The sequence below is a fragment of the Fusarium redolens genome (genome assembly GCF_020744475.1).
Source record: "Fusarium redolens strain MPI-CAGE-AT-0023 chromosome Unknown BKA55scaffold_15, whole genome shotgun sequence".
In the NCBI taxonomy this organism is placed as follows: Eukaryota; Fungi; Ascomycota; class Sordariomycetes; order Hypocreales; family Nectriaceae; genus Fusarium; species Fusarium redolens.
This window is the reverse complement of record NW_025763678.1, coordinates 151761-178651: the sequence shown is the minus strand read 5'-3', so window position 1 is coordinate 178651 and position 26891 is coordinate 151761. Positions and strand designations below refer to the sequence as shown.

Here is a 26891-nt window from a genome sequence, read left to right as displayed (position 1 = left end):
CAGCTTGAACGCTTATCTACGCTGAACTGGATAATGCAACAAATAACCTCTCCTTGTCTGTTGGTATCTATGCCTCGAATCAGAACGCCATGCAGTGCATCTCGTAATAACCCTCTTGCCCATGATCAAAATGGTTCATCATCTTCGTCGTCGGAATCTACTGTTAAAACCAGGACCACCCTTTGCTCCGTGATTCCTAAGCTTCAACCGTTGGAAGTTTGCATGAGCCAGCTCATTGACCTTTCGTGCTGCCTTCCTAACGGTGCCCTCCTTCTTCTGTATGGGCTTCTTCTCCTTTGTTTCCTCAAAATCGGATCCAGCATCTTCACCACCAGCTTGCGTTTCATCGTTTTCAATATCGCTCTGAGGGTTCTCTCCCATGTTTTCGGGTCGCTTGGTCCGAGTTGGACGCATCTTGACCATTCTTGTCGTTCGCTTCTGACCCTTCTTCTTATACACTCTTGTCGGGTTGCCATTTTCCTCCACTGGGCTGTCGTACAAGGCCTCATCATCGAAACCGCCAAGTGGTAATTGCCGTGTCTGGGTGTCCTCAACCAGAATATCATCCTTTGGTTTGGACGGGAACAAAGTCTTGGGCTTAGGTTCATCCATTCCTTCTTCTTCAGCATCGCGCAACGCGTCCAAATCATCGTCCAAGTTTTCCTCCTCCACCTTTCGAAGACTTGCCACAATTTCACTCAGACCTCGTGTAAAAGGCTTGCGCGGAAGCCGCAGGGGTGCTGGGGCATCAAAATCCCCATTCTCGTCAAGAACTGGTAGAGTATTGCGCTTCAAGAACGCGGGTGTATCGAATTGGAGTTTCGAGACCGAAGAGGGCGTAACGGCATCCTTGTTTCCATCCTTGTTCTTCAACGGAGTCATGAAGTGGTTTAGTCTTTGTCGCTTACTAGATGACATAGGCGTTCGGCCAAGCCTTTCGTTCTCCTCGTCATCCATGGTAGCTGATCGTTTGCTCGGAGTTGCATTAACCTTTCGTGCGGAATCTGATTTGGTCGTAGAGTCCCTTTTAGATGGTGTTCCTAGTTCTTTCTCTACCAACAAGTCAAAGAGTCCAAGCACGCGACCATCTCTTTGTGGTGTCGGACCAACCGAGGTTACCGACGCGGGACTGAACAGCTTTCGCGATATAGCTGGTGTATTCATGAGTTCCTCATCATGGTCTTGTGTGCGGTTCTTGGAGGGAGTCTGGGTGTGTTTGGTACGTTTGGTGGGTGTTTGTGCTGGTAGAGTGTCGGGTTTTCGTTTCCTGGGTTCTTTCGAGGGGGGTGGGATTTTGCCCGAGAGTATATCTCGAACCTTGTTATATTGTTTATATTTCGACGCTGTTTAACGGTTAGCATGTCGGTTGTTTTGTTTCTCAAAAGACTTACCAATATCTTCATTAGCTTTGATATCCCCTCTTCCTGGCTTCTTGCCCTCGTGTGTCTTTGCCCATTCTGTCTCCCAAGTCTTCAAGTCGATGCGCAGTTGCTGTGATTGACTTTCATATTCTGCTCTCAAATTTTCGTCCATTGCTATAGCCATGAAGTCGTTTATTTGTATGGGAGTCTGTGAGAAAATCGGGATTTAGATGAAAATGGGTAAGAAATAATGGTCATGAAGGGAAAGTGGAATTGAGTGTCGCGATTGCAGATAAAACGCGTTTAGATGGATCCCTTTGCAACTGCCAATGCGGGACGCGAACCACTCAACGCGAAAATGGGTCTCACGTCATGACAGTTGCAGGGAAGGTACGGAACTAACGGGCCCACCCGCTCCGAACTTTGGTACGTAATTCCGGACCCCCACCTCAACTCCATTTCTTGTTCATCATTCATCCATCTTTTTTTCATACTACCCCAAACGATAACATCTTATCTTCGCTTTCTTGCCTGGGTGTTTTGGATACACTACTACTTGCGCCAGGCGGCCCAGCCCTACACCTTATCCAATCCGCAAGTCCGCTATGGACATAGACCAACCTACAGATGATCTCCAACGTCGAGTCCTCCAAAGCACCCTCGACGAAATAGCGACCAGGCAAGAAGACGCCACCAACTGCTGCGTTATCTGCCTCGAAAGCATCTCCGAAGTCTGCGAGGCTGTTCCTTGTCAACACCGAAACTTTGATTATCTCTGTCTTCTCAGCTGGCTTGAGCAATCGCCAAAATGTCCGCTCTGCAAAGCTGTCATCTCACAAGTTCGCCACGGCCTCGATGAACCTGTCGCAAAGACTTACACCGTACCTAAGCCTGCTCCAGAGCCCCGGGCACAACAATGGGAAATCAGAACATATGCGCCATCGCCTCTTCACCGTCGGCGTCCTCCGCGACGTCGTCCATATCCCCGTCGATCACGCTACGAAACAGCTAGCTTGAGTCCTTCAGATGAGATCGCGAGGCGGAGGGATGTGTATCGCCACAATAGATACTCAAAACATGTTGGGTCGAATCGCTTGTCTCGATACCGCGAACTGACTCCAGCGGCCTTTTGTTCAGATAACGACTTAGTCTCGCGCGCACGAATGTGGATGCGTCGAGAGTTACAGGTGTTTTCCTTCTTAAATCCCGATGCCGACCAGACAGTACCAACACCCGAAGGGAGTGCTCCGAGGAATGCAGTTGAGAGACGGAGAGCCAACAATGCTGAGTTCCTTCTCGAATACATCATTGCCATCTTGAAATCCGTCGACATCATGGGCAGCGCTGGCCAAGCCGAGGAAATGATTTCAGATTTTCTGGGCCGAGACAACACGCGACTCTTCTTGCATGAGCTGAGAGCATGGCTTAGAAGTCCATATGTAAAGCTTGCTGACTGGGATAGGGCTGTTCAATACGACGTATCTACACCGAGCAGCCCTAGAGCTGAGTCTGAAGGGCCTGGCAGCTCAAGACAAGACCAACGCCAGTCAAAGAACGTCGGCGCACGTAATTGGGACTCATCACAAAGACAGGGAGATTTGTATCGTCCTGGGGGGCGATCACAACGACCCCGAGAAGTACTTAGACACGAACCATATAGAACACCGCATAGAGACTAGCCAGGCATGATAAAGAGATGGAGCTTGGATAAGGCAGGATAGAATATGATACCCGGAGAACAATCTCCAGCCGAATGAATAATGAATTGGATTACAAATAGATGTGTTTGGAATAGTCCGAGGTCAACTAAGAGCTTGCGGTGAAAGTAGAGCTTACGAAAGCAGAACTCCTTGGCGGGCGGAATTCCGCCCTCTTGATGAAGCTATGCCCGTTTTCTCCTGAAAGTTCAAAGATGGTGAAGACATCAAGCGCTTATGAATCGGAATTGATTAAAGGTCGTCTCGGGTGTAAAATGAACCCGATCCCTGCTGAACCTGTTTTAATATATTTCCATCACATCTTCCCTATCCAGTCCAATATTTCATCGCAGATTCTCTAAAGACCATCACAAACAAGAGCCACCATAATGCCTACGATCTCTATAACCGCCATATCAGACCCCGTCTGTCCTTGGTGTTTTATCGGCGCCCTCCGTCTATCCCGCGCTATAGCCCTTTATCTCAAAACTGTTTCCTCAACGGACACTATCACCACCAAATGGCACGCTTACCAACTCGATCCCAACACACCCAGCCAGCCTCTCGTGGCCAAGATAGCATCAAAATGGGGAGAAGACCAAGTACCCTCGGTCAAAGCTCGTCTTAACGGTATTGCTAAGCAAGAAGGTCTAGAGTTCAACTTTAACTCTACGATTGGTAATACCAGAAATGCGCATCGGTTGGAGAAGCTGGGGAGGCTGAGGGGTAGGGAGACGAAGGTTGCGATGGAGATTATGAAGATGTATTTTCTGGACGGCGGAAATATTACCAGAAAGGAGGATTTAGAGACTGCAGCGGTTAAGGCGGGCCTTGAAAGGGACGAAGCGAGGGAGTGGTTGGATGGTGATGATGGAGGTGAGGAGGTTGATAATGAGGTTCGCGAGATGCAAGAGAAGGGCGTCAGGGGTGTACCACGGTATATCATCAATGATAAGTACACTGTTGATGGAGCGGAGGATATCAGCGATATTTTGGAAAAGCTCGTTATGGCGAGAGATGAGCTGCTTGCTAAGGATCAGTAGACATTTCTTGCTCATATCACATAGACCGTCGTATATCATGTTAACCATCTCCATATCTCGTAAGGGTATCATCACATTCTCATCAAACCACCAAGATCCTTTTCCATCTGCCTCAACCTAACCTGCAACTCCCTCTTCTTAACCTCCATATCCTTCGCCTCCTCCTCCTCCCTTCTCAAGTCATCCTCTGTCCAAACCTCACCCTCCTCTTCTTCCTCTTCCTCCTCATCATACCAATCCCTATGTTCCAAACTCGCCAGCTGCTCTGCCTGTTCCGCGACGCGCGCTTCATAATACGCCGCTGTGTTCTTCCCATGTGCATGTTTACTCCTCAGCGCAGCAATGCGCTCCCTCGCTCCGGGGAGTTCATATACACCGCAGAGCTTCTCTGCGCCGCGGAGAAGAACATTGACGTCGACGTCGCCTTTGCGATCTGATTCTCCGCGCCGTAGTTCTTCGTGCATTTGACCGCCTAGGACAGCTGCTACGGCTGTTTGTCGACGGGGATGTGTGCCGGTGCGGGGTGGAGGTCCTGTGGTGACTTCGCCCGAGGCTACGTTAAAGACAGTTTGTCGTCGACCCGAGGACTTTTTCTTCTCTGGTTCTGTGGGTTTGAGAGTTGTTGAGGGTGGTGGAGGTGGTGGGACGGAGAAGAGGGCCCGTTCGTGGGGTTCTGTATCGCGGATGAGAGATGTGATGTCGTGGTTTGAGAGGAGGGCGTTGGTGAAGATCTTTGGAGGAGGGAACCTGAAAGAAAGTTAGCGATTGACACAGAAGGAACTGTGTGTTACCTACGGTAGAGAGTCGATTCCCTGGCATGAATAGCCAATTTGTTCAAGATGCGCAGAGATGAGCGACATGATGGCCGTTGTTGTCGCTCAATTTTAGTACCACCGGAAGATTCTATGTCACGGTTATGCAAAGAAAACACAAGACCCAGGGTGTATGTCAACTTGTTATGGCGGAAGAGGATGGCCTCAAAGTTGCGGGTTGATAATGAGAGACGATAGGTAGGTAGCTTGTGTTGACGATGGCGGAGTTTCAAAACAATCAAGGGACGCGGGCAGCTCTTATCGATAAGTACCCCCACATTGCAATCACTTACACGCCAGCTCCTAATGATGATCAACTCAGCAATCAAGCTATGTATGTTACAACCGCCGAAATGTCCAGCCATCAACTGTTCATGTATATAAATATTATATCTCATCTCTTCCATATCGGATGTGGGAATAGTTCTGCCAGCATAGTGCCTATCCTGAGGATGACAGTCATGATTGCTACCAACACTAATATACTTAGGTAGCTTCATGAAACCCCCTCCCCAAAAAAAGGTTGACAATATCCAGCGTGCCTAGTATATTGCAGAAAAGTTATAGTTGAAGTCAATCGGATCTCAGATCTACAAAGGTCTTGATCTTCTACGGTGCTTATTCAAGCTCCCTAACCCCTGTAGATCAACAAAGCCAAGGCCTTTCGCTTATACAGTCGAAGCCAAGAACTGCAAGTACAAGACACATGATCTAATGTTCTGATTCTACGAATGCAAGAATGAGAAACATCCAGCGATGACCTATTGGCAGTTTGAGGTAAAAAGCCGCTGCCCATTACGAAGCTCCAAACTTATGCAGTGATCAATGGTCCATTGCCATGACATAAAACGGGCGAGAAAGAAACTCACAATCTATCCCATTCTATAATTGCTTCAATAATGATGATAAATGCCAAACGCTTTCATGTTGTCTGTCAGAGTTATGTCCATGTCTTCTCCGCATATATATATATATATATATATATATGATGATCTTCTGTGCTCAAATATCATGCCCATCTTATATCTTCAATAAACAATTTCGACATATCGTAACAGTCTAAAGGTATCCCTGTGAAATCCAATGTGACAATTCCGTATTCGGCCTGGATGCAAATTCTATGCAAAACATGCAATATCATTTTCTCTGATCAAATGGTCTCCTCATCCTTCAGTATCCGTACCTGCCCGACGCATAACTGATCATGGGGTTGAGGTAAGGCGAACACAATCAATGGTTCACCGTTGCCCAAACCCCGGTAGACTCAGGGGCTGGTCGGTGTAGGCGGTGTCATGCTCGTGGGATGCGGAAAGGTGAGTCGTTATCGTCGTCAGAGGGACCCCTGGTCGCCTCTCGTCCTCGTAATGTCATTAATGTTCATGCCTATGCGGGCCGGGGTAGCATGATGGTTGTCGCAGCTGATATGGTGCGTGGCTTGCAGGGTCCAGAGCTCTAGCTGGAGATTGAGCCCATCTCCATAATTTCGATGGCCCAATAGGGCAATTCCCTTGCGAGGTGCTGGTGCGCAACAAGTTCATCCTCACTGGAGTCTGGCTCCTCGAGCTCCTCGATCCGCGCAGGGGGCGGGTCATGGAATAATAGACTGGTGCGATGCATCTTTCTCCGCATACGACGTGCGCTGGAGCCGACCTCGTTGGCGTCGAGCCCCTCGCCCTCATCCTCTGAGTCGCTGAGCTCGCTGTGTGTCCGTTTACCAAAGCTGCTACCCATGCTCATTCGTCGGAATTTCTTGATTTGCTCGCGGCGCTTCAAGAACTGTGCTTCTTCGTCGAGTTCGCCCTCGCCCTCACCCTCAGGACTCTGCTCGTTATCTGATGTTTCGTTGCTGCAAGTAAGGTTTCTAAAATCCTTCACCATAGTCTTGTGGGCCTTCCTGCTTCGCGACCTTGAGCGACTGCGATTGGATTCAATCTCGGTAGGTTGTAGGACATCGAGTCCGTCGCAATCGCTATCCATAGGGTCAATATCCTCGACAGTGAAATTGCAAGCAACTGTGGCCGTAGCCGTTGAAGTAACAGTGATATGAGAGGTCTCGGCTTCATCTGTGGCACCGGATCTGTCGGATTCTGAGCCTGAGTCGGATTCTGAAGTGTCTGAATCACTAGAACTGTCAGTGTCATCGTCGCCAAGCTCCATAGCAGAGTCGTCAATTGGTGAGGAGACTGCTGGGCCAGTAGCATTTCCCATGCTTCGTATGCTGGGACTTGCCGAATCTTCCTCATCTTCATCTTCACTACTGCTGTCCTCATCACTGCTGTCGTCGGCCATGCCAGATGAGGAAGACGAGCGAGGGCTTAACTGATGAGGGCCCACTGAAGGCTGATAACTGAATTGGTGTCCATCGCCAGTTGGCTTGATGTTAGGGTCCGAATCCAATGGTTGAAAGTAATCATGAAAGTCGGGTTGACGCCGAGGTTTTAGACTGATCTTGCGTAGGAAAGGCGGCGATGTGGTGGGGGTCTCTGGTGGCGAGTTGGGGTCGGCGGTGAGAGGTTGATTCTGGACTTCTTGTACTTGAGCTTGAAGTTGAGCGACGTTAAGATTTGGTGTCGCGGGCCGCCGCCGAAGGCTCTTTTTTGGCGGCATGGCTGATGTAGTGTATAAGTAGGTAGACCTTAGAGTTGAGGTCTAACAAGAAACGTATATATGGTATGGGATAAAGTGAATACCAATTGTGTCCAGGTATCAAACTTTGATGGACAGACAGAAGAGTCGCCTAATAAGCCTCGAGTCTTTGTCTCGAGTAAGACCGTCAACGACAAGGTAACTCGGGTCGATAAACGTCTTATCGATGAATCAAGTATTGGATGGTGTAGTCAAGTAGTTTGGTTGGTTATGATGTGGGGTAAACAACCGGATGGAGGCGAGCCGATCCGGAAGTAAAACGAGTAAGATATAACAAGTTGAGGTGAGGTGAGGTGAGGTGAGGTGAGATGAAGTGAGTGTGTACTTGAGTGAGGCGGTTTAGTCTGGTTTGAGGTTGAGGTACCAGACAAGAGAACAATGCGCTGTCTTGCCTTGGTACGAAGAGGAAAGAGAACAAGAAAGACGGAAGACAAAAAAAGGGCAGAAGAAAAAAAAATTGCAACCGTTGGCTACTGCAAGGCAAAGCAAATGCAGATGCAGTAGTAGCGGTAGCAATAGCGGTAGCGGTGCTGGACTGGGCTCAGTGCGTGCTGTACGTAGACGTGGGCGTGGGTGTGAGCGTGGGTGTTGACGTGGGTATAGTTATGCAATTGGATACAGAGACTGGGCTGGGTTAGGCCAATACTACGCGGGGCTGCCAGTCAAGTCCCAGTCCAGTCAGTTGCCAGCAGAGCATAGACGATGCAAGGCAATGCACCCAAGTGGCCAAAGGTGGGAGTGAAGAGGGGAACGTAGATGGAGTCGATTGGGTGCCCCAGTCAAATAAGCCCAGTCAAGTCCAGGCTGTTTCTTTAATGATGCGGTGGGTGATTGGCGATAGAATTGGTTGGGCGGTTTATTCTTTCAGGCCCTTGATACCGTAGTGTAGTGTTGTTTGACTTTAGAAAGCCAGCACTGACCTTGTAATTCAGGAGTCGCAAATCGGTAGTAAAAATAGAAGGTTCAAAGAAACAAAATAGAAGAAGCGGAGAAGATGACAAGACGTGGGACAAACGCACAAGCCAAGTCAAGTCAAGGCTGGGTCTTGCTTGTCGCGGGGTCCCGTCAGGTCCTCGCTTGGTTCAACTTTGGGCCTCAAGCCAGTCGATACGATACCGATATTTGAGACGATCAATTGGTAGTGGAGAGACAATGGCAGATATCAATGAATGAATCTGCTGTGAGAAATGAACAGTAGCGATAGTCAGGGAGTCAAGACCCAGAGGAGAAACCTCCAACACGGAGAGGATGATATGCGACTTGTGTTTGGGGTCATGATAAGTCTTTCTCGAAAGGCAGGCGATAGTATCGTCCTAGAAAGGAGACAGGGACCTGGCGAGATATTTCTTCAGGAGATCTCTGTCAGCCCGCTTATCGTATCGTAGTGTCTCGTAGTATATCGTTACTGCTAAGACCCAATTCTGTCTGTACAGTACGGAGAAGGAAGAATCTCGTCGTCGAGATTAATAAGGTTGAAGGTGATTATCAATCCCGTTCGTAGCTCTTTTGTCATTCACTTGAGGAAATCCAAGTGAAGATGACAAAAAAGGAAGAAAAAGAGGGAAAGAGAAGAAGAAAAACAAAAAGTGTGAGAAAGAGGAGGGGAAGTGCCAGATAAAAAAAAAAAAAGTAAAGAGCACCTCAGATGCAATGCAAGTGAGATGCGGATGGCGAACACCGACCGGAGCCTACTAAGGTAGGTATGGACAGAGGGGGTACCTTTACTGTAGAAAAACGACTTTGATAGGCTCCGCAGGCTTTGATGAACAGAGGCAAAGGTGATGAGCAAGTGAAATGCACAACAGATTGAAAGACGATGAGCTTAGTATGTAGGTCACTGTATGTAGCTACCGTAATGGTACCAGTCTGGTACGGGATAGTACAGCGATGATCAAGTCTGCAGCAGCAGTACTGTAAGTCAAAAGTTAGAAGCCGATCAACGATGATGCCATTGATCAAATGACGATGACAGACAGACAGACAGAAGACTATCAGTCAGGCCAGGTCAGTGGATAGATAAGAGAAGCCTAGCAACAAGGAATGCCCTTGCATCTGAGCCTCAGCCGCGCTTCTAGTTCAAGAATCTAGTCTAGCGCAAAGAGTTTCTGTTGCTCGCCTCTGTTTAGACAGCGAAGCGGCCTTTTTCGTCTTCGTGCGGAGGAGGAGAGTGGATGGACGATCAGCTTGGACTGCCGGGGCCGGGGCCGGGTTCGGATCGGGTCTGTAAACCAAAACAAAAAAAAAAGAGGAGGTTGGGCCGTAGATAGGTAGTCAATGTCTCAGTGAATGAGACCAAAGAGGTTCAACTAAGACTCTTTTCTGGTTCCACAGTCTTGGTCTTGGTTCTCAGACTTGGATAAAGAGGCCCCGGGTGAATTGAGGGCTGACAGGTCTAGATCGAGACTGATCGAACGGTTTCGTTATCACCCAGGTCTTGTCTTAATACAGGTTTATGCATTCGCCTTTTTTACACTGAAGCTGACTGAGTATCCAGTTGGGGGTCCAAAGTGGATGTATAAGTAAAAGTAATCAATGTGAAATCAACAAGAAGAGACTCGACACTTCTGTAATAGATACTAGAGGTGGCATAGAGGAGTCTATGCCCATGGTTATCCATAGTTCAAGTCTTGGGCATTGCCTTTATATCAGTGCCAACAACTTTAGCCAGTCTTGGCTCAGTGTAGACTGTGATACAATGCGAATCCTCAGACATGGAACGGCCCGCTCTGCCATTCCACGTCTTCAAAGATTCATGTGAAAGCAGGGAGTCAACTCTCACCGAGCCCATTCTAACCCAGCCCTGCACTAGCGTCGGGTCTCTGCCAACACAGAAAACAAACTTGAAATGGAAGTTGAATGGAAACCCTTGATCAAGTGGAAACATCTAAAAACCCTTGCACAATTGAATGGATCCCACAGATTTTGAGACCTTCAGTGAAAAGCAAAATAATCACTCAATGCCTAAACACAACTTCTTCTAAGCGCCGTCGTGGACCAACCCATTTTATCAGGTCCATACGAGGGGGCATCACCGACATCCATGATTTGGGCATCAATGCTCGAGGTAGGGTCTAGTCTGTTTTTGTTTTTTTTTACTCTTCATCCACGGGGAATCGACAAGGGCATTGTTTGTGTTGGTCGATGGGAACCACTGAGACTTTTGACACGTTGGTATGACTCTTAAATTTGGGGACTGTGTTACATGTTGTGCGCGGTATTTGTCTGTCGATAAAAGATGCAATAATGTTCAGACGGTGAGATTTTGATTGATTGATTCAACCTCGAGGTCTTGTCTGGCCTCGTAATGCAATGCATGAGTTGTCAAACAACAAACGAATAAGACACTCGGTACAATGCAAAGCAACGCACAAAAGAGAGAAAACATATGATACGTTACAGGCTTGAAATCCGAGGTACTTGAAGGATCATGAGGGTACTGATACCCATTGTTCGGTACCGAGACGCAGACGCTGCTCAACGGCCCATCATCGTCATCACGCATTTGCGTATTCCGCTTCTGCGAGGAATCGAATCGTCTGTCCTGCAGAGTCTGACGAAACGGGGTTTTTATCGCGTGTGCCTATCGCGAGGGCACACGTCTGATGGCATCATCATGTAGCATTGGGGGAGCTGCATCGCACAAACGGGCTAAACTTTCGCTTATCGTTTTGGCATTTCTAGCTGAAGTCGATGAGTCTAGTCAAGATGAGCATCGTTTCATTTGTGTAGCTTGTGCTGCGAGTGTTGATCCAAGTGACTGTCTGTCATTCTTGTATAGAGTTGTGAGTAGCGTGAATATTCAAGCAGAAGAAGTATATGAATAAACTACTTAAAATATTATAAAATAAAGACATAAAGGACTGAAACTGTCTAGAGCACACGTTATAGTGCAACTCTAAATTTGGATCATGATTGAGGCGTAGAATGACATCTATCAACCCTTCCCATCCCGGATCTGAGCGGAGACAGACACGGGCTGCCCCGCTTCCCCGTCTCAGCGCCCGGAGCCGCTGAAACTCAAATCAATCCAATCCATTGGCCGGCAGCTAAATCAACAAAACAAACCATTTCCTTACACAACAACCACCATGGTAAGTAAAACAGCACCAGATACTCACTCAAACGATCATTGCGATTAATGTTCACTCTCTTCAATAGGCTTCAGATCCAAAACCGCAAGGGCGCAAGCGCGGTAGACCTGCAAACGCGTCCAAACAAGCTCCCAGCGCGTCGCAAGATCGACCAGACGAATACGAAGCCGATGTTGAAGAAGCTGCGCGTCCGAAACAACGGGGACGACCAAAGAAACAAGCGCAAGAAGATGCGCCCGAGGAAGAAGTAGCGCAGGTGGAGAAATCTAAAAAGAAGCGTGGTCGACCTTCACTAGAGGATAAAAATGCGGAAGAGACGACAGAAAATGCAGCGCAACCGAAACGAAAACGCATTCGCCCGTCGCTGGAGAAGAATCAAGATGAACAAGAAGCTGAGCCAGAAACGGTAGAGGCGCAACCAAAGAAGAAGCGCGGACGACCATCTCTCGAAAAGAATCAGAATGAGGAGCCTGAGCAGGAAACAGAAGATGCTGGAAAACAAAAGCGAAAGAAGAAAGCGAGGGAGAAGCAAGTTGAAGAGCCAGAAGAACAGCCAGAGGAAGAGTCCCGACCACGAAAAAAGGGCCGCAAGGCAGCTCAACAACCTGAACCCGAGCCAGAAGAACCAGAGGCAGAACCGGCACCTCGAAAGAGACGGCGACGTGAAGCAAAAGAGCCAGAGCCTGAACCTGAACAAGAGGAACAACCACGACGCAGTCCACGAAATTCTTTGCGTGATCTCGGCGAAGATGCCAATAACAAGGGCAGCAAGGCCGAAAACTCCAAAAAGAAGAAGGACCGTGTAGCACAGGAAAACGCAGAAGATCAACAACCTGAAGAAGCTACCAAGAAGCGCGGTCGGCCAAAAGGGGGAAGACCGTCAACTGAGAACGCAGATGAACCACAGGAAGAGCGACAAGAGACTAACAAAAAGAAACGTCGCGACAAAGAGAAAGACGATGCACCCTCTGACTCAGACGAATCTCTCGCCTCTCCGCCAAAACCGTACATTCACATCGCCCCCTTTAAACGTACAATTCGCTCGTCCAAGATCGCCGCAGACTGGACTGGTCTAACAGGCGCATCACTCCCCACCACAAAATCCATCCTCAAACTCGCCCAACAGCCCATCCTGCAACGCATGGCCCCAACAAACAACCGACGCACCCACGCCTCTGCAGCATTACATCTCGTCTACCGCCGCATGGAACGCAAACTCGCCCGCGGTCTACCCTTCCCGCCAAGCAATTCATCGAAGACTACCAAACGGCGCGGAGATGCTGATGGGGGTCGTGCTTTGGAGCTTGATTTTGAGGCGGTACTGGATGGGAAGGCGGCGTTGGAGAGACAGCTTGTGCCAGGGCTTCATGCGGTTGAGCTGTTGAAGGCGGAGAAGGATAGGATGGAGAGGGAGCTTGAGAGAGATTATGAGGAGTTGAGGAACTTGGAGGCAAATGCGAGGGCGCAGACGAGGGAGCGCAAGGAGTTGTTTCGAAAGGCCCATGTCCTGGCGCCGACATCAAGGCCAGCCAGTAAGGGTCAGGAAACAACTTTCGTCACTGACACCAAAGACGAGGGAAGTCTCAAGGTAAGTTTGTTCCATTACATTAGCGTACGTCCGAAGAACTCACACAAGCAGGACCTTGTAGATACACCTCTTGAACCTGTAGCACTTCAACTAGCAGGTCACGTCGAAAGCATCCGTGGTAACCTCCAACAAGCTGAGGGAGTCACACCACAATTGAATCGTACGAAGGCTGCATTACAGGATGTGTTGCAGCGGTATCTAGATGAAGGAGCTTATGAGCAGGTTGTCCTTGGATAAATGCTCTTTATAAGATATGAGATGATGAAATAAGCTACTTGAGCTATGCATGAATGGATGAGCAAGGCGTTGGGGATAACGGTTTGGATGAGTTTGCATAGATGGACGCATGGCCTTGGATGAGCGTTAGGGTACAGGTACAGATAATATCTTAAGATGAGATACTTCTATAAAGGCCTTGTTAAGGACATTGCATACATATTTATTGCTTATGTTGTCTCACATCTACACACTACATCTGCAGCGAGAAGAATATGTGCTATAAAAAGCAAGATGTATATGTGTATAAGACTCAATGAGACAGGAAGCGGTCTATGGAACCGACATTCCAGATAAGCATAACCCAAGTCTATCTATCTACAAGCGCTTCCATATACCAACCCCATCCGTGCTACAGTCAAAAGGGAACAAGACCAAGTAACCCGAGAGGGTATTTGTTGAGTGGACCAGATAAGACGAAAGTTCATGATTCTCATTGAATTGATTTTGAAGAAAGAAGCAGCAAAAAAAGTAAATTGTCATACATCCAGGAGAGTAGTTGACCTATACAAAGATATCCCCCCCTCCACTAGATGCCTAACCAAGAAGTGACCAAATGGTGAGCAATGTACAGATGAGACTTCATATACATAGGAGTTGTCTCAAGACATTTATCGGAGACGGCGAGAGAAGCCAGTGGGCTTAGCGTAGCCACCGGTGGCAGTGTTGTTGACAGGGTAAGGGACAACAGTGACGGTAGCCTCGAGGGTGGTGGTGGTGTCACAGAACTCCTCCTCGTCATCGTCGTCCTCAGAGTCATCATCCTCGGAGTCATCACCACCAATAGCCTTGTCGGTGATGGTGGCATCATGAGAGCTGCCGGTCTTGCTGGCCTCAGGGACAACAGTGACATAGACAGTGGAGGCAGGGACAGTGACGGTGACGGTCTCAGGGACACACTCGCCGTTACCGTTACCGTTGCCAGGACCAGAGCCACCGTTGTTGGATCCGTTGCCGGAGCCGTTACCGTTGCCAGTACCCTTGGAGCCTTCCTCCTCACCCTTGCCGGTGCTGTAGCCGTTGTCACCGCCGGAAGCGGGGTTGGTCTCACCGACGCGCTCAATGGTCTTGGTGACGGTGCCAGTCTTGGTCTTGGTGGTGGTGGTGGTGGTGTCATCCTCGGGGGTACCGTTACCCTTGGAGCCGTCGTCAGTGACCTCAGGGCCAGCAGGGACGGTGATAGTGGTCTGGAGAGTCTTGTGGATGGTGGTGGTGATGGTCTCGTCACCCTGGGTAAGAGTGACAACCTGCTCGGTAGTGTAGTCGGAGACGACGGTCTTGTCGCCCTCCTTAGGGGGAGGGTAAGCACCGCCAGTGGTCATAGGGACGGAAGCGGTGTAAGGGGCAGTGAGGGTCTTGCCAGTAACACCACCGGTCTCAGCATCGTGGAGGACGGAGGTGTAGATAGAGCTGGCGTCAGAGACGGGGCAGACAACCTCGGTGAGGATGACAGTGTTGGTCTCAACGTAGGTGACCTTGTCGGACTCGGGGAGCTGAGCAATGGCAGTGTGGTCACGAGCAGGACAGTTGGTGACGGTAGGAGCACAGCTGGTGATGGTCTCGACGACAGTGGTCTTGACGGTCAGAGTGGTCTGGTAGTCGGTACCGTTGTCTCGGCGGTAGTGGGCGTGGTGAGGGAAGTTGTAGGCGTTGGCCACGGCGGCGAGCATGCCGATGGAAGCGACGACGGACTTCATTTTGAAGATTGGGGTGAGTTGGATGTGATTTGGTTAAGTGGTTTGTTTTTGCGGTAGCTTCAGGTTTGTCTATGACAACGGTTTGCAATGCGATTCAAATGGCCGTAGAAGTCAATTCCACAGTTGGGCAGCGAGCAAGACACAGTTTTGCTTCACTAAAAGAAAGGATAGAGTTGGAACGTGAGAAACGCTGGTTGCTGTAATGCTGGAAGGATCGTAATGGCAGAAGCCGGAAATGAATGGAAAGTCACGATAGAGACTGAACGAGTGTGGTGGTTGTGATAGACAAGACTGAGAAGCCGGATCTGAGGTGAGGCAGGAAGCGTTAGATATTAAGAGAATCCAGAGTCGGAGGCGTAGTACCAACTGGGCTGGAACGCCTCTTTTTAGCTCAATGTCTCTTGCAGGGGAGTGGACTGCAACCACAAAACGCCGGACTGCCAAGATGCTTTGAACATGGGTGGTGTTGTGGTCCACCAGGAGGCCCCTTGGATTAAGAGAAGGCCAGGGTCTGCATCTCGAGTTTGGGCCTTGATCAGAATGAGAGGGAGATGTACCCACTCGAGCACGTTCCCTCCAGCGACTGGTGAGCCATCTTCGGGTCTCCGTAGCTGGAGGAGATGTGATTATCGTGAAGGATCATTGAGAGCGAATGCTACGCGTGGGAACAGCTGAACCATAGGAGTAGCGACAGACTAAGCGATGAGCCAGTGTCAGGGCTAGGACCATGCACCTGAGCTAGAGAGGCTTATTCATAGTATCCTTTCGTGATGAGCGTATCCTTCATCTTGCTTGGGCAGGTTGGTCGGTTGCTGCGGCGTTGACGTTGTTGAGATGAACATGGATGTGATTTGATTGGAGATGATGGAAGGCCAACCGCGGGAGAAGGTTGAGGTTCAGATGTCGGTGGGGCGTTCTAGCTCTTGCCTTAAGAGGAATGGTTCAGGGGCACGGTAAGCTTCTCGGGCCAGGGTCCACGGGGTGCCTGACCAGGGGGTTTCGGGCTAAGGAAGCGCTTTTTGGTGAGCGAGCACCCTGCAATTTAGCGATATTATTCCAGTTCACTCAAACCTTGGTTGATTTTGATGATTGTTCATGCTATATCTGAGCATGATCATGGGTATGTTCATGGTGTTGGACGACAATTACTTGATACATATGTTGACTCTCTCTGATACATAACACACAAAGTTATGTTTCACTCTCAGAGTTGTTCATCGTTTATTCTCTCCCTAGCGCCACCACGTCACTTTATGCAGGTACCGTGCAGAACCTGAGACGCCACGCGGGCCAATTAAACCTCCAGACTCTTAATCACCGCCATCCCGAGATTTCGTTGTTCTGGCGCCCGCCACATTTTGGTCTAAGGCGGCGAATGAGAAATGCACACACTCATCGTCAAGTGATGAATGTTTTGAGGAGCGCCAGCTATTCTCTGTTTGTACACATGTTGCACAGCATAGACAAGAGCGCGTAAATCAGGTGAGGCTGCTTATTTACCTGGAGTCTGTAACTCTCTCTTGTGCACATTTACCCCTATGTATGCGGTGAGATTCCTCTTGGTACTGCTAGTCAGGGAGGTAATTTCAGCCTTGTGCGCTGTAAACGCCAGAACCTGCAATATGCCGCCGTGCCTCTCTAGACCACTAGAAATGTCCGACGGGATCGACAAACCTGGCACGCAGGATTAGTGCAACTCTGAGAACTAAACTCGAGCCATAACCGGATACCAGGGATTCCCGAGTCTTTGAAGCAATGTCCATGTCATCCTGGCGCCGCCTTGTTATTCCAAGGAGGTCCATCGTCAAGGAGACGAAGAGCCTAGAACCCAAAAGTCAAACATTTTCTCACATGTCGAGACTGTCCCTGGCAAGCTGAGAAGATGTTGGAAAGAAAAACCAGAAACAAGTCCCTTGCATGCTTGACCGCGATTTGGCAGAGTCAGACAGAGTCCACTCTACTATGCAGGCTCCCACCAAAAAAGATCTCTTCTTCCCTGCCAAGCATTTCCTCGGATCTAGAATGACTCAGATCCCGGGTTCCAACTTCCGACCTTTTCTTTTTCTTTTCTACTTGGAGCCCATGGCTGTGATCTGAGACTGGTAGCTAAGCCTCATCGGCATACGTAGAGAACGGCAGTCAATGAACTCCAGTTCCTACACTAAGCTCTAATGATTATAGACTCACAGAAGATTGGTCAAGTCGTACAGAGATACATGGGTAGATCATAACTGGAAATGACCATCAATTGCCGATCCTCCAGAATAGAATCGACCAGCCAGACTGGTCCCTGGACGGTGTTGATTACCCAACCTGGTAATTAGATTCTTGTTATGCTTTCTAACAGGCTCTGACAGCGTTGATCTAACTTTTGCTCGCTTGGATGAGGCAATTTTGCATCAATATGCAGGTACCGACCCACAGGTTGTCATCTCCTTCTCAGTCTCCATCTTCATCTCCAATATCACTCATCAACTATAGATCAAGATCCTCAAGTTGCGCATATTTTGCGAGCAATATGTCTCATAGAAGACTACAGAAAAGCCACGTCCTTTCGTATATGTTTCACTTCTCAGCCGCCTCCGGCCAACCCGTCCCCCGATGCCATCCCTGTCGTTTCATCAAAACCCCTTGGTCCCTGTCTCGTCTTGTCGCAGAATAACAAGTTACCAACTTTGTTTCCCCACTCGTAAATTACCTCTTCCCTCCTTGTTCTGTCCGTCACGGTTCCAACGGCTTGTTCCATGGCATGGCATGGCACGTTGACGGCTTGTCATCTCGATATTGTCGTTGTCATCTTCATATATCAAAAACACCCCAAGCAAGGGTTTAAAATTCTAGGAACGCTTTTTTACTCCTTTTCTAGATTTTTACGAGAATGTTTGTTATTCGGCTCATTTTAAACATTCAAGCCGCGCGATCGCTCATCTCATCTCGTCTGTCTCGGTAATCACTCAGGCTCATAGGCAGACTTGGCCTTGGCGGGCGGTTCTGTTGTTGACCAAAGTCCCAAGTTATGCTTGATACATGCATGCTAAATAGATTGTCGGGATATGCTGACTGCGAATCTCATCTCATCTTCAAGGCACGGTCACATCAACCATGAGGCTCTTTATGCATCGAGTTACTTTAAACCATGTCAATTCTAGCCCTGTCGTCAGCTGCAGTTGGCTGCATCTCCAAGGAACCTCAAAATCCTACATGGTGTCACTATCCACAACTCAAATGCGCTGCGCCCTGTTGTGATTTCCGATCAGGTAGACACCGAGATTGCCAATCATTTACCATACTCGGGTAGCGTGGGACCTGGGTATCCCCTCGATCTCTTAGACGCACGCATTCATCCCGTCTCTCATTCCACCTCCTCAATTCTTGGCCGAGGCTTCCCAGCTGCGTCTACCAAAGTTCCGCTGGGGTTGACATGGAGGCCCGCCAGCTGCGTCAGTCCTGGACTGCTTGTTGACTCTTGCGGCGGGAGGATACTAGCCATTTGCCAGTTCTCAAGACTTTCAACCACGTCCTTTGCATGCTGTTGCACCAGTCCATCGTTGTCCGTTTGAGCCACATATTGCAGTGTCCTCACAATATCCTCTCGACTCTCGTCTGTCAGACCAAAGCCAAGTTTCCTCCCAGACTCCTTAGCAATGTTGAGAGCCCTCACAAAGCTTAACACGTTCAGGATAGCAGCTCTTCGTAGAATTGCCGTCTCCATCTCTCGTTCCATTGCTAGTATATTGATGCAAAGGTCAACGCTACCAGATACGAGCGTTGGCCCAATCCCTCCAATGTTCGTTTCGAGAGCAGCTCCAAAAATTGACAAGGCAGAAGTTCGTATTCGAACGTCTTCTGTACCTCTCTTACTTTCCCATCCTTGAAGAATTTGAGCCAAAATATCATTCCTAGCCTTCTCTTCTTGAGTCACTTCCTTTTCATCCAAGTCCATATCATCGTCGTCTTCCTCCTTTTTCTTCTTTAGCCCTTTGAGCTTCTCATCACGAGCTTGTTTGGCCATAGTTTTGGGTCGATATCCACGACGTCCAGCAATTGACAGCAAGGTCTCGCTAACTTGTTGTGCAACATCACCAGTAAAGGTTTCCCCTAGTCGCTGGATCACTTGCAGTAAAGCTTCTCCAAACCGTAGCCGAACATCCGTCGTAGACTTTTCCTGTGGGTCTAAGTAGTGGTCTAGAAGCTCTTGAACTGCCGATTTAGGATGTTTGTTCGCCAGCTGAGTATAAACTTTGATGACCCGAAGGTTTATGTAGTCGTCGTTATTCTCGAGCAGGGTCGACAAGAGTACGGCAACTGCAGGGATGTCGAGGATTGGGCTGTCTCTAAGTATCAGACCCGAAAGCAGATTCAATCCTTCAGACACGATGGGAGCTGGGTTATCATCACCCCCTGTGACATATTCCATGGCCAGTTTATATGTCTTTTGATCTTCGATCTGCCGGGTACTGGGGGCCGAGGCAGAGACACCATCCTGCTCCATTTCGTCTCGATATTTGAGAAGCATCGCTAGGTTTCTTGCTGTAGGCGACAACTGTGGCCTATCTTCATTGCTCAATCTTTTCAGGGAGCTCTCTACAATCTTGAGTTCTTCTGGTTTAATGTGAGATTTCTGGAATGTCGGTGCAGTAATGACCAGGTTCAGCAAACTCAGTACCACAGCGAGTAGGTCATCTGCTAGCCTCGACTGAGTATCTGCAGAGAGAACTTCGCAAACCAACTCTAGTAGTTGATCAAACTGGCTCACGAGCTTTTCGGGCGCCTTGTCCATCAGCTTTTGTAGAATGGTGACCTCGAAAAGATTTTGCAGAGGTGAATCTGCCTTCTCATCCTTACGGGGCAGATCAATTTTGATCTCATCATTTGGTTTGTCTGCTGTTTCAATCCAGCGCTTAAGGAGATTCAAGAAGATGGATGACACCTCTGTAACCGAGCATGATGTGGTTATGAACTCAACCAGTTTAGCTGCTTTGTCTTCGAGCTCGTTCCAGTTCAGCTCGACACCTGATGCTGAATCAAGTCCACGATGTTCGGTGATCTCAACATCGCCTTTACCTTTGAGTCGGTACTCCCAAGGCTTTTTACTTCCTTCTGTAGCGCCTCTACAGAGGAGGTTTCGAATGAATGGTCTGACACTTTCAGAATTGCCGAATAATCTCAGATAAGCCTGTAGCAGGGCCCTGGCAGGCTTAACAAAGTTCTCTTCAGTACTAGGCGGTGGGTTTTTCCACGAGGCGAGAACCCATGTCTGTACTAATACAAGCCTAAGGAGACGCCTGCATAGCCCAGGTGAAGAATTAGACATCACCAGAGTCTTGAGACGCTGGAGCGCGGTTTTGAGTGATTGGGAGGTGACGAGAACACGATCACGGCTGAGATCAACAATTTCCTCATCTTCTTGCTTAATGGCAGTTGGATCTGGGTTGGCCACTGATCGCAATGATGGGTTTATATCCTGGACTAGGGGCTGAATAAATGCATTCCACCCAGGAGATCCTATTTCATGAATTTAGTCTTGCTTACAGAGATTGTCTGCTGTTACTCACCTGGTGCGCCATATTGCTTGTTCCCCAAAACACCATAACCTACAATCTGAGAGGCGGTTTTCGCGAGTTCAGGTCCAGCAGTTCCATCGATGAGCTCAAAAAGCTGTCCTGATATGCCCTCAAACCACGCTTCCGCTGTCATACTGGTTGGAACTGACGAGAGAAGTTTCGTTGCAACGGCAACCCCTTCGTGCGTGATGCTAGCTCCTTGCTTTTGTGGCCCAGCTTTTGCATCTGGAGTTCTGCCAACATTACTGGGGTGTACTGAGAAGACAAATTCCATGGTTCCACGGACACCAGTTGGGCGTAGAGGGAGGAGGGTGAGTGTTTGGACCAGAGGATCTCGTAGCCATTGTGGAAGAACTGATGGCTTAATAAGTGTGTTCAGAGCAGGCAAAAGTTTCCAGACTGGTGTTCTTGTGGTCTATTAGTGCCCTGATATTAAAACACATGGTTGCAGTCAGAGTTGCACCTCACCTTTCGATGAGTTTGTTGTATGCGCCAAGGCCCGATGCCCGCGTACTAGCATCATTATTGGGATCAAAGGCTTTTTTACCAGCCTCTACTATCTCCTCAAGTATTTTCGGGTGTGCAGCAGCAGAAGTTGACGAGCTTGCCATGCTGCGTCAGAGGTTAATGATAAGCTTAAAAAGTTGTATAGGTGAGGTGATAAGGTTAGAAATGAGGAAAAGTCAGTTGGTATAGGGTGTTTGTCATCATGATCCAAGAGCTCCAGCCTTCATGTGCACCCCACACTATGTGTACTGTGAAGAAGGTGGAGTCGTCACGTGCAGGCGCGTTTGTAGTGGAGACCCACATATTTCATCGCGTCTATCTCTGTGTTGAACTCGACTCTCTCAGTCAACAACCACCTCGTGATGCTGTTCAGTTTCTAAGATCCTCTACTGGAGATACGACACCCGCCAAAAGGTAAGATTCATATGGATCAGCTTTCTGAGGCCCTCGATGCGGTCAAGATGAGCTCCTTCAACTACATTCAATACGCGCGATGCCTCCCCCACAGTCCTCCGGTCCTCGTTTCTCGCAAGGGATCCTATTGCAGGCGCTCGCATCATTTGGTTACCCTCCCATATGCCGCTCTCGAGCCTGTAACAGGACCTCGTGAATACCGCAGCTGGATTATGGTGGGTAGCGCGTCCTGTATAGGACGTACCAAGCGGGCGGGTGAACGAGGCTCGGAACTTAACCCTAAGAAGATATCTGGTTATCAAGTTTTGCGCTCTTGTCGCCCAAGTCGTCTTTTATGCCGGTAAGGCACCAACAGTCATCACGCCCGCTGAAAAGTTGGATGATTGACTGGTGGCGCTACTGCCGACGGACAGGCGAGGAGGGCAGTCCAGTCACCGTTTGGTGCGTGAGAGGATCGGTGCCATGAGTCGTTTGGTAAGAGCCTCTGGTCTGAGGACGCTCGTCAGCCCTTTCCGCTGGAACCAGCACATTGGTCAAGAGTAGACTGTCTAGTCGTTGCGATTAGCTCTAGGTCTTGGAGATGGAACTAGTCTGACCACTTGGTCATACTGCTAGCTTGCCCATTACGCCTAAGCAGCTGAGAAGTGGAGCTTCGATTTGGCCTTCAAACAGCCAGTCAATGAATTTCATTCATGTCCCGAGTTTTCGCTTGCCGGAACCGCCAGTTCGGGTAATTCCATCTGGTGCAGCAGGCAACTCGCGGAAACACACAGAAATTCGGCGACTGACACATCTTGCCAATCGTATAGCCCCCGGTCCTTCAAAGCTGTTCATGGCATGGCGCGTTGCTGCACTGCTTCACATCCACCTAACCCGTTGGCACACTGGACCATACCACAGCACTTGCTACCGGTGTGTGACGCTCCGCGTCTGGTCTGACCAAGCGCATTAACCTCCAGCCATGGGTCGCAATCCCTTGGTCATGATGGGCGCCAGCAAGCCTGCAAGGATCAAATGGTCTAAACAGGTCCCTCAGATCCGCCGAAAGGTTGAACTGAGACGAAAGGGTGGTTTTTATGGATGTCTTTTGTCCACCCGTCAACGCCCTCCATAACTCTCGCTGGCGAGAACTTTGGAGAGGAATCAAAAACTAGTCCTAGTTGGCAGCGCGAATCATACAGAAGGAGTTCTCTCGTCAGCATCGGTGGGTTTCCGGACTGCGTTCTGCCACGGCAACTTTTGGTGGGGTCGTGTTTGCGAAGGTATTGGATCATTGTAGAATTGTCAGCTCACGAAACAGTCTCCACCTTTGCAATGGCCGTTGTTGCAGGAGGATACTTGCGGTTGGCGTTGGAAGCATAACCGGGACCCATCTCGAGTTGGAGTCAAAGTTTCGTGCTTGTCTGGTGTTGTGAAAGACCCTTCTATTGAGTTGAATCTCACGACTTTGTGCTGCACTGTTGAGGCTGGGTTGCATTCTTGGATCTAGGACAGACCTTGTTGGGTGAGGTAGTCCTGGCTGTCCTCTCGCCTGAAAATGGTGTGGAGGACAGCCCCCCGCGGTGAGGGGATAAGTCTACCCATTCCTTCTGTTGATTGGACAAGTGCTAACATCCGAACAGGACAAGAGAAATCTAGATACGCTAGTTGCCATGTTTGAGAATACCAGTTTTTTTAGGTAAGTTCAAGATCTAAAGTCAATCGTCGTGTGGGGAAGATGGAAGATCCCGTCTGGATCGGCCCTCGGATCCGACGGATCGGATAATTAATGTCGTGATGTCATGAATGCCAAGATTTTCCAACGTCCGCGTTTCTTCGGCAGCAAATCGGAACTAACAAAACACTCGTCGTAAACTTTATGCATCTGTAACAAATGATCTGCGACAGATTTGGAGTGTGGGTTGATCTAAGAAGCTTGCTTGGATCCTGGCCGTGTGACACGAGTGCTGACAATGAAAGAAAAAAGACGCATCTACCGGCGCTTCTCTATACGAATTTGCCACTGTAAATATCGTAAAAACTCTAAAGAACTCCAAGACAATATACCTAACTTGGATCACCTCTGTGAACATGGTTTAAAACTGTAGATAAATTTATCAATATTATAATTAGAAAGACCAAGTTTGTCTAATTCTGTATTTTTCTTAGTCCCCAGCTTGGTTGTTGAACGAGCCAATAGGAAATACCCGATGACTGAGATACCTGGTGTGATGTCACATAATGCAGGAACCTGCTCCCCATGTCTTAGCTGAGATACTAAACAAAAACAAGATTGCTCTTCTACCTTTAGTTTAGTCCGCGTACTCCTCATAAATTATTCCCTCCCTTCGTCTGCTCGCTCCCGTCTTGGCTCTCCATTCTCACGCTACTCTTTCAAAGCCAAGACTTAGAGATATCTATCATGGTGAAAGCAGCATTCTTGGGCTTGTTGCCCGCCGTCATGGCCATCCCGGCAGCCGTTCCCGGTCCCGCACCAACGGTTTATCGTAGAGAGGTAATTCCAGTTCCAGCTGCTCAGCCTACGCAAGTTATGGATCTCGAGCGACGCGACATTATTGGCGATGTGGAGACTTATGTCGGCAGTCTTGTTAGTGGTGTTGAGACAAAGATCAAGGGATGGGTCAATTCAGGCATTCTCGACTTTCCAACAGGTTTCCCTACAGGCGATGCTGTTAAGAAGTCAGCAGGCGTCGACGACGATGATTTGAAAGCGCAGCCGACACAAGTTCTAAATATTCCGTAAGTAGCATCAATCATCTAAGGGATTTACACTAACCACGGGATAGCCCATACGGCAATTGGACCAACAAGGGATGGAACGTTCGAGTACACGGCAATGTTTACAAAATCCCGGATCTGAGCCAGGAGAAAGTCGACGACCTCGCCAATGTCTTCCTTATCGATACGAGTGTTGATAAACTGTCTAAGTCTCAGCAAGCTCAGGCTCGAAACGTGACACAGTCCATCTTCGTGGTGCAACAGGACAATGTGGAGGTCAAGATGAACTTTGTGAACAATGTTGATGTGTCTCCCGACGAGAGCGGCGGTGCAATTGATGCGGTAAGCAAAAAAAAAAAAAAAAAAAAAAAAAAAAAAAGACAGTAGATGGAATCGGTTGCTGACCTTATATCAGAGGGGAGGTTCGCAAAACATTACCATGCCGTACAACACAACTCTCGAGGGCGACTTTGACGCTTTCGTCGTGCTTAAGAACACCACCGGCCCTAACAATGGCTATTTGATCCCCGGCAACGAAACTTCGAAGATCCAGACCCTCAACGTTTATGCTGAAGGCAAGAACAACAGCGGAAACGCAACCGCTTACCTCGTTCCACCCAGGGGCATCACTATTATCTCTGATATCGACGATATTCTGCGAGTGACCAAGATTTACGAGCCAAAGGAGGGTCTTCTCAACACCTTTGCTCGACCTTTTACCCCGTGGTTGAACATGCCTGACATTTACGCCAACTGGTCGTCTTCAGTGAAGGATTTGCACTTTCACTATCTCACAACGACACCTGAGCAGGCCACTCGTAACTACATGAGCTTCATCTACAACACATACCCACTGGGCTCATTCGATACCCGTCCGCTCAACTTCTCAGACGTTTCAGCGACACTATCCATCCGTCGCTTCTTGCTCGACAAGGTCTTCCAGACCTTCCCCGATCGCAAGTTCATCCTCGTCGCCGACACGAGCAACTCAGACGTGATGAAGGACTACCCAGCGATGTACAAGGACTATCCTGGTCAAGTGCAGTGTATCCTCCTGCGCAACACCAGCTCTACCGACAGCGGTGACAAGTTCCCGTACAACACCAAGGGCTTCAAGGACATTCCTCAGAAGAACTACATGTTCTTCCACGTGCCTGACGATATCGCAAAGATTGATATTGCCAATGGTGGATGCTACAACAGCTCTATCAAGCAGAATGTGACATTTGACTACCAGGGTCTTCCTTTTGGTTTGAGTGACGACGATAATGCTGCTGCGGGTGTTACACCTAGGTTAGGAATGGTTGTTGCAGGATTGATTGCTACTGGTTTGGCGATGATGGTGTAATTGGATTAGAGGGCGTTATCTCGAGGTATCATTGAATTTAGACTGTAGCATAGGTAGTTACGAGCGTAATGATCACGTTGAATTACTCACGACAAACCTCAAACCTGTTCCAGACGCTATATTCAAATAAGGCCTCTCTTGTTCCATTGGTGAATGATAATCTCGATCATTGACAAGTGTCATTTGCAGAATACCCTACAATTGATCATCACCGCACTAATACTCTTCCCATGACAGGACATTGCGTTCACTTCACCGTGCGTGTTCTTCCGTAATAACGTATCCAATTACGTCAACCGGAATACATTCCGTTCAACGGCACATGAGAGATTATTCGGAACTTGTCCACCCGAAGGAAGCTATAACATTCAGGGTCCAGCTGAAATATCGTACGACAACGGCACCTCTACCGCATAGATCGTATGAACACCATCCCAGGCTCTTGGATATGAGCATCTCTTGTTGCGGAAAATAACATCCTGTATCTTGAACATTACCCGGTATTCCGTACATCGTATCCTGTCGTATCATGGCGCAATCATCGAATATGCACTCTTGATTCCACTACGGTACTTGGAACTTCCAGGGTTGAAGGATTCCATACAACTGTCAAAGCTTATTGTGAAAAGACACGGAATCTTTTGATATGGATTGACGAGAAAGATGCACTAATACGGCGAGCCCCGACTCTAAAAGAGATGAAATGGCCAGACAGCACATGCTCGAGATCATCAAGACAAGCCACCGAATATTAAACACATTAGTAGATGCACTTGACTGAATCATGAACTGGTTGTTGTCATGTCTGTATGAGTAAGTGAGTTTTCCCCCCCCCCAGTAATTCTCTCAATCGTTCCATTCCGCTTCTGGAACGGGATGTTGTTTGTGCCATGACGCTTCTACCACTGGAACTAAGCTATGGATAATGGGCTGATGCAGGGGTTCTGAAGGTGCTGTATCCATAATCCATAGCGCGTAGAATCCTCGCGAGATCTCGCAGTCATCTTTCGCATACCGAGCGTTGCATTGTAAGAGGATGAGAGGAGACAAGGCTTACGCCAAGACCAGGGATGGTTGTTTTCTTTATTCTCTCTTTCTAAGGTTTCGGCATATCGCGGATCTTTCATGC

The 26891-nt window shown here is 48.7% G+C and overlaps 11 protein-coding genes across 11 annotated transcripts; 5 read left to right on the top strand and 6 right to left on the bottom strand.

The window, feature by feature from the left end:
- Positions 1-138: 138 nt before the first annotated feature.
- Positions 139-1533, bottom strand: BKA55DRAFT_520772 (DNA replication/checkpoint protein; the record flags this gene model as incomplete). Its single annotated transcript, XM_046188456.1, has 2 exons — positions 139-1343; positions 1392-1533. The coding sequence occupies 2 exons, from the start codon at positions 1531-1533 to the stop codon at positions 139-141; spliced, it is 1347 nt and encodes a 448-aa protein (XP_046045348.1).
- Positions 1534-1835: 302 nt separating this feature from the next.
- On the top strand, positions 1836-3293 carry BKA55DRAFT_577583 (uncharacterized protein). Its single transcript, XM_046193620.1, has one exon. The coding sequence runs from the start codon at positions 1967-1969 to the stop codon at positions 3038-3040; it is 1074 nt and encodes a 357-aa protein (XP_046045347.1). The 5' UTR covers positions 1836-1966; the 3' UTR covers positions 3041-3293.
- Positions 3294-3447: 154 nt separating this feature from the next.
- On the top strand, positions 3448-4101 carry BKA55DRAFT_520441 (DSBA-like thioredoxin domain-containing protein; the record flags this gene model as incomplete). Its single annotated transcript, XM_046188422.1, has 1 exon — positions 3448-4101. One exon carries the CDS (start codon positions 3448-3450, stop codon positions 4099-4101), a length of 654 nt encoding a protein of 217 aa, XP_046045346.1.
- A 71-nt stretch (positions 4102-4172) lies between these two features.
- Positions 4173-4961, bottom strand: BKA55DRAFT_693974 (DASH complex subunit Spc34; the record flags this gene model as incomplete). Its single annotated transcript, XM_046199981.1, has 2 exons — positions 4173-4848; positions 4897-4961. The coding sequence occupies 2 exons, from the start codon at positions 4959-4961 to the stop codon at positions 4173-4175; spliced, it is 741 nt and encodes a 246-aa protein (XP_046045345.1).
- Positions 4962-6365: 1404 nt separating this feature from the next.
- On the bottom strand, positions 6366-7520 carry BKA55DRAFT_543018 (uncharacterized protein; the record flags this gene model as incomplete). Its single annotated transcript, XM_046190541.1, has 1 exon — positions 6366-7520. One exon carries the CDS (start codon positions 7518-7520, stop codon positions 6366-6368), a length of 1155 nt encoding a protein of 384 aa, XP_046045344.1.
- A 4027-nt stretch (positions 7521-11547) lies between these two features.
- Positions 11548-13632, top strand: BKA55DRAFT_120974 (CENP-Q, a CENPA-CAD centromere complex subunit-domain-containing protein). Its single transcript, XM_046184786.1, has 3 exons — positions 11548-11650; positions 11718-13238; positions 13290-13632. Exons 1-3 carry the CDS (start codon positions 11648-11650, stop codon positions 13473-13475), a joined length of 1710 nt encoding a protein of 569 aa, XP_046045343.1. The 5' UTR covers positions 11548-11647; the 3' UTR covers positions 13476-13632.
- A 493-nt stretch (positions 13633-14125) lies between these two features.
- On the bottom strand, positions 14126-15211 carry BKA55DRAFT_543016 (uncharacterized protein; the record flags this gene model as incomplete). The annotated part of the gene is made up of 1 exon (XM_046190540.1): positions 14126-15211. The coding sequence occupies one exon, from the start codon at positions 15209-15211 to the stop codon at positions 14126-14128; it is 1086 nt and encodes a 361-aa protein (XP_046045342.1).
- A 1310-nt stretch (positions 15212-16521) lies between these two features.
- On the bottom strand, positions 16522-17175 carry BKA55DRAFT_678730 (uncharacterized protein; the record flags this gene model as incomplete). The annotated part of the gene is made up of 4 exons (XM_046198152.1): positions 17063-17175; positions 16886-17032; positions 16712-16747; positions 16522-16639 (listed from the first exon to the last, which is right to left on the bottom strand). Exons 1-4 carry the CDS (start codon positions 17128-17130, stop codon positions 16522-16524), a joined length of 369 nt encoding a protein of 122 aa, XP_046045341.1. The 5' UTR covers positions 17131-17175.
- Positions 17176-18563: 1388 nt separating this feature from the next.
- BKA55DRAFT_693970 (uncharacterized protein) lies at positions 18564-21386 on the bottom strand (the record flags this gene model as incomplete). Its single annotated transcript, XM_046199980.1, has 3 exons — positions 18564-20716; positions 20767-21182; positions 21244-21386. The coding sequence occupies 3 exons, from the start codon at positions 21384-21386 to the stop codon at positions 18564-18566; spliced, it is 2712 nt and encodes a 903-aa protein (XP_046045340.1).
- An 822-nt stretch (positions 21387-22208) lies between these two features.
- BKA55DRAFT_120960 (uncharacterized protein) lies at positions 22209-22682 on the top strand. The gene has a single exon (XM_046184785.1). It carries the CDS (start codon positions 22376-22378, stop codon positions 22646-22648), a length of 273 nt encoding a protein of 90 aa, XP_046045339.1. The 5' UTR covers positions 22209-22375; the 3' UTR covers positions 22649-22682.
- Positions 22683-23954: 1272 nt separating this feature from the next.
- Positions 23955-25875, top strand: BKA55DRAFT_577571 (uncharacterized protein). Its single transcript, XM_046193619.1, has 3 exons — positions 23955-24435; positions 24483-24756; positions 24830-25875. The coding sequence occupies exons 1-3, from the start codon at positions 24098-24100 to the stop codon at positions 25760-25762; spliced, it is 1545 nt and encodes a 514-aa protein (XP_046045338.1). The 5' UTR covers positions 23955-24097; the 3' UTR covers positions 25763-25875.
- The last annotated feature ends 1016 nt before the right edge of the window (positions 25876-26891 follow it).

Bases quoted from the DNA above. Each gene is read 5' to 3' on its own strand.
- BKA55DRAFT_120974 (XM_046184786.1), top strand. The intron at 13,239-13,289 runs GTAAGTTTGTTC...TCACACAAGCAG, and splicing joins AAGACGAGGGAAGTCTCAAG to GACCTTGTAGATACACCTCT.
- BKA55DRAFT_120960 (XM_046184785.1), top strand. From the start codon at position 22,376: ATGAATTTCATTCATGTCCCGAGTTTTCGCTTGCCGGAACCGCCAGTT.
- BKA55DRAFT_577571 (XM_046193619.1), top strand. From the start codon at position 24,098: ATGGTGAAAGCAGCATTCTTGGGCTTGTTGCCCGCCGTCATGGCCATC. The intron at 24,436-24,482 runs GTAAGTAGCATC...ACCACGGGATAG, and splicing joins ACACAAGTTCTAAATATTCC to CCCATACGGCAATTGGACCA. The intron at 24,757-24,829 runs GTAAGCAAAAAA...ACCTTATATCAG, and splicing joins GCGGCGGTGCAATTGATGCG to AGGGGAGGTTCGCAAAACAT.
- BKA55DRAFT_577583 (XM_046193620.1), top strand. From the start codon at position 1,967: ATGGACATAGACCAACCTACAGATGATCTCCAACGTCGAGTCCTCCAA.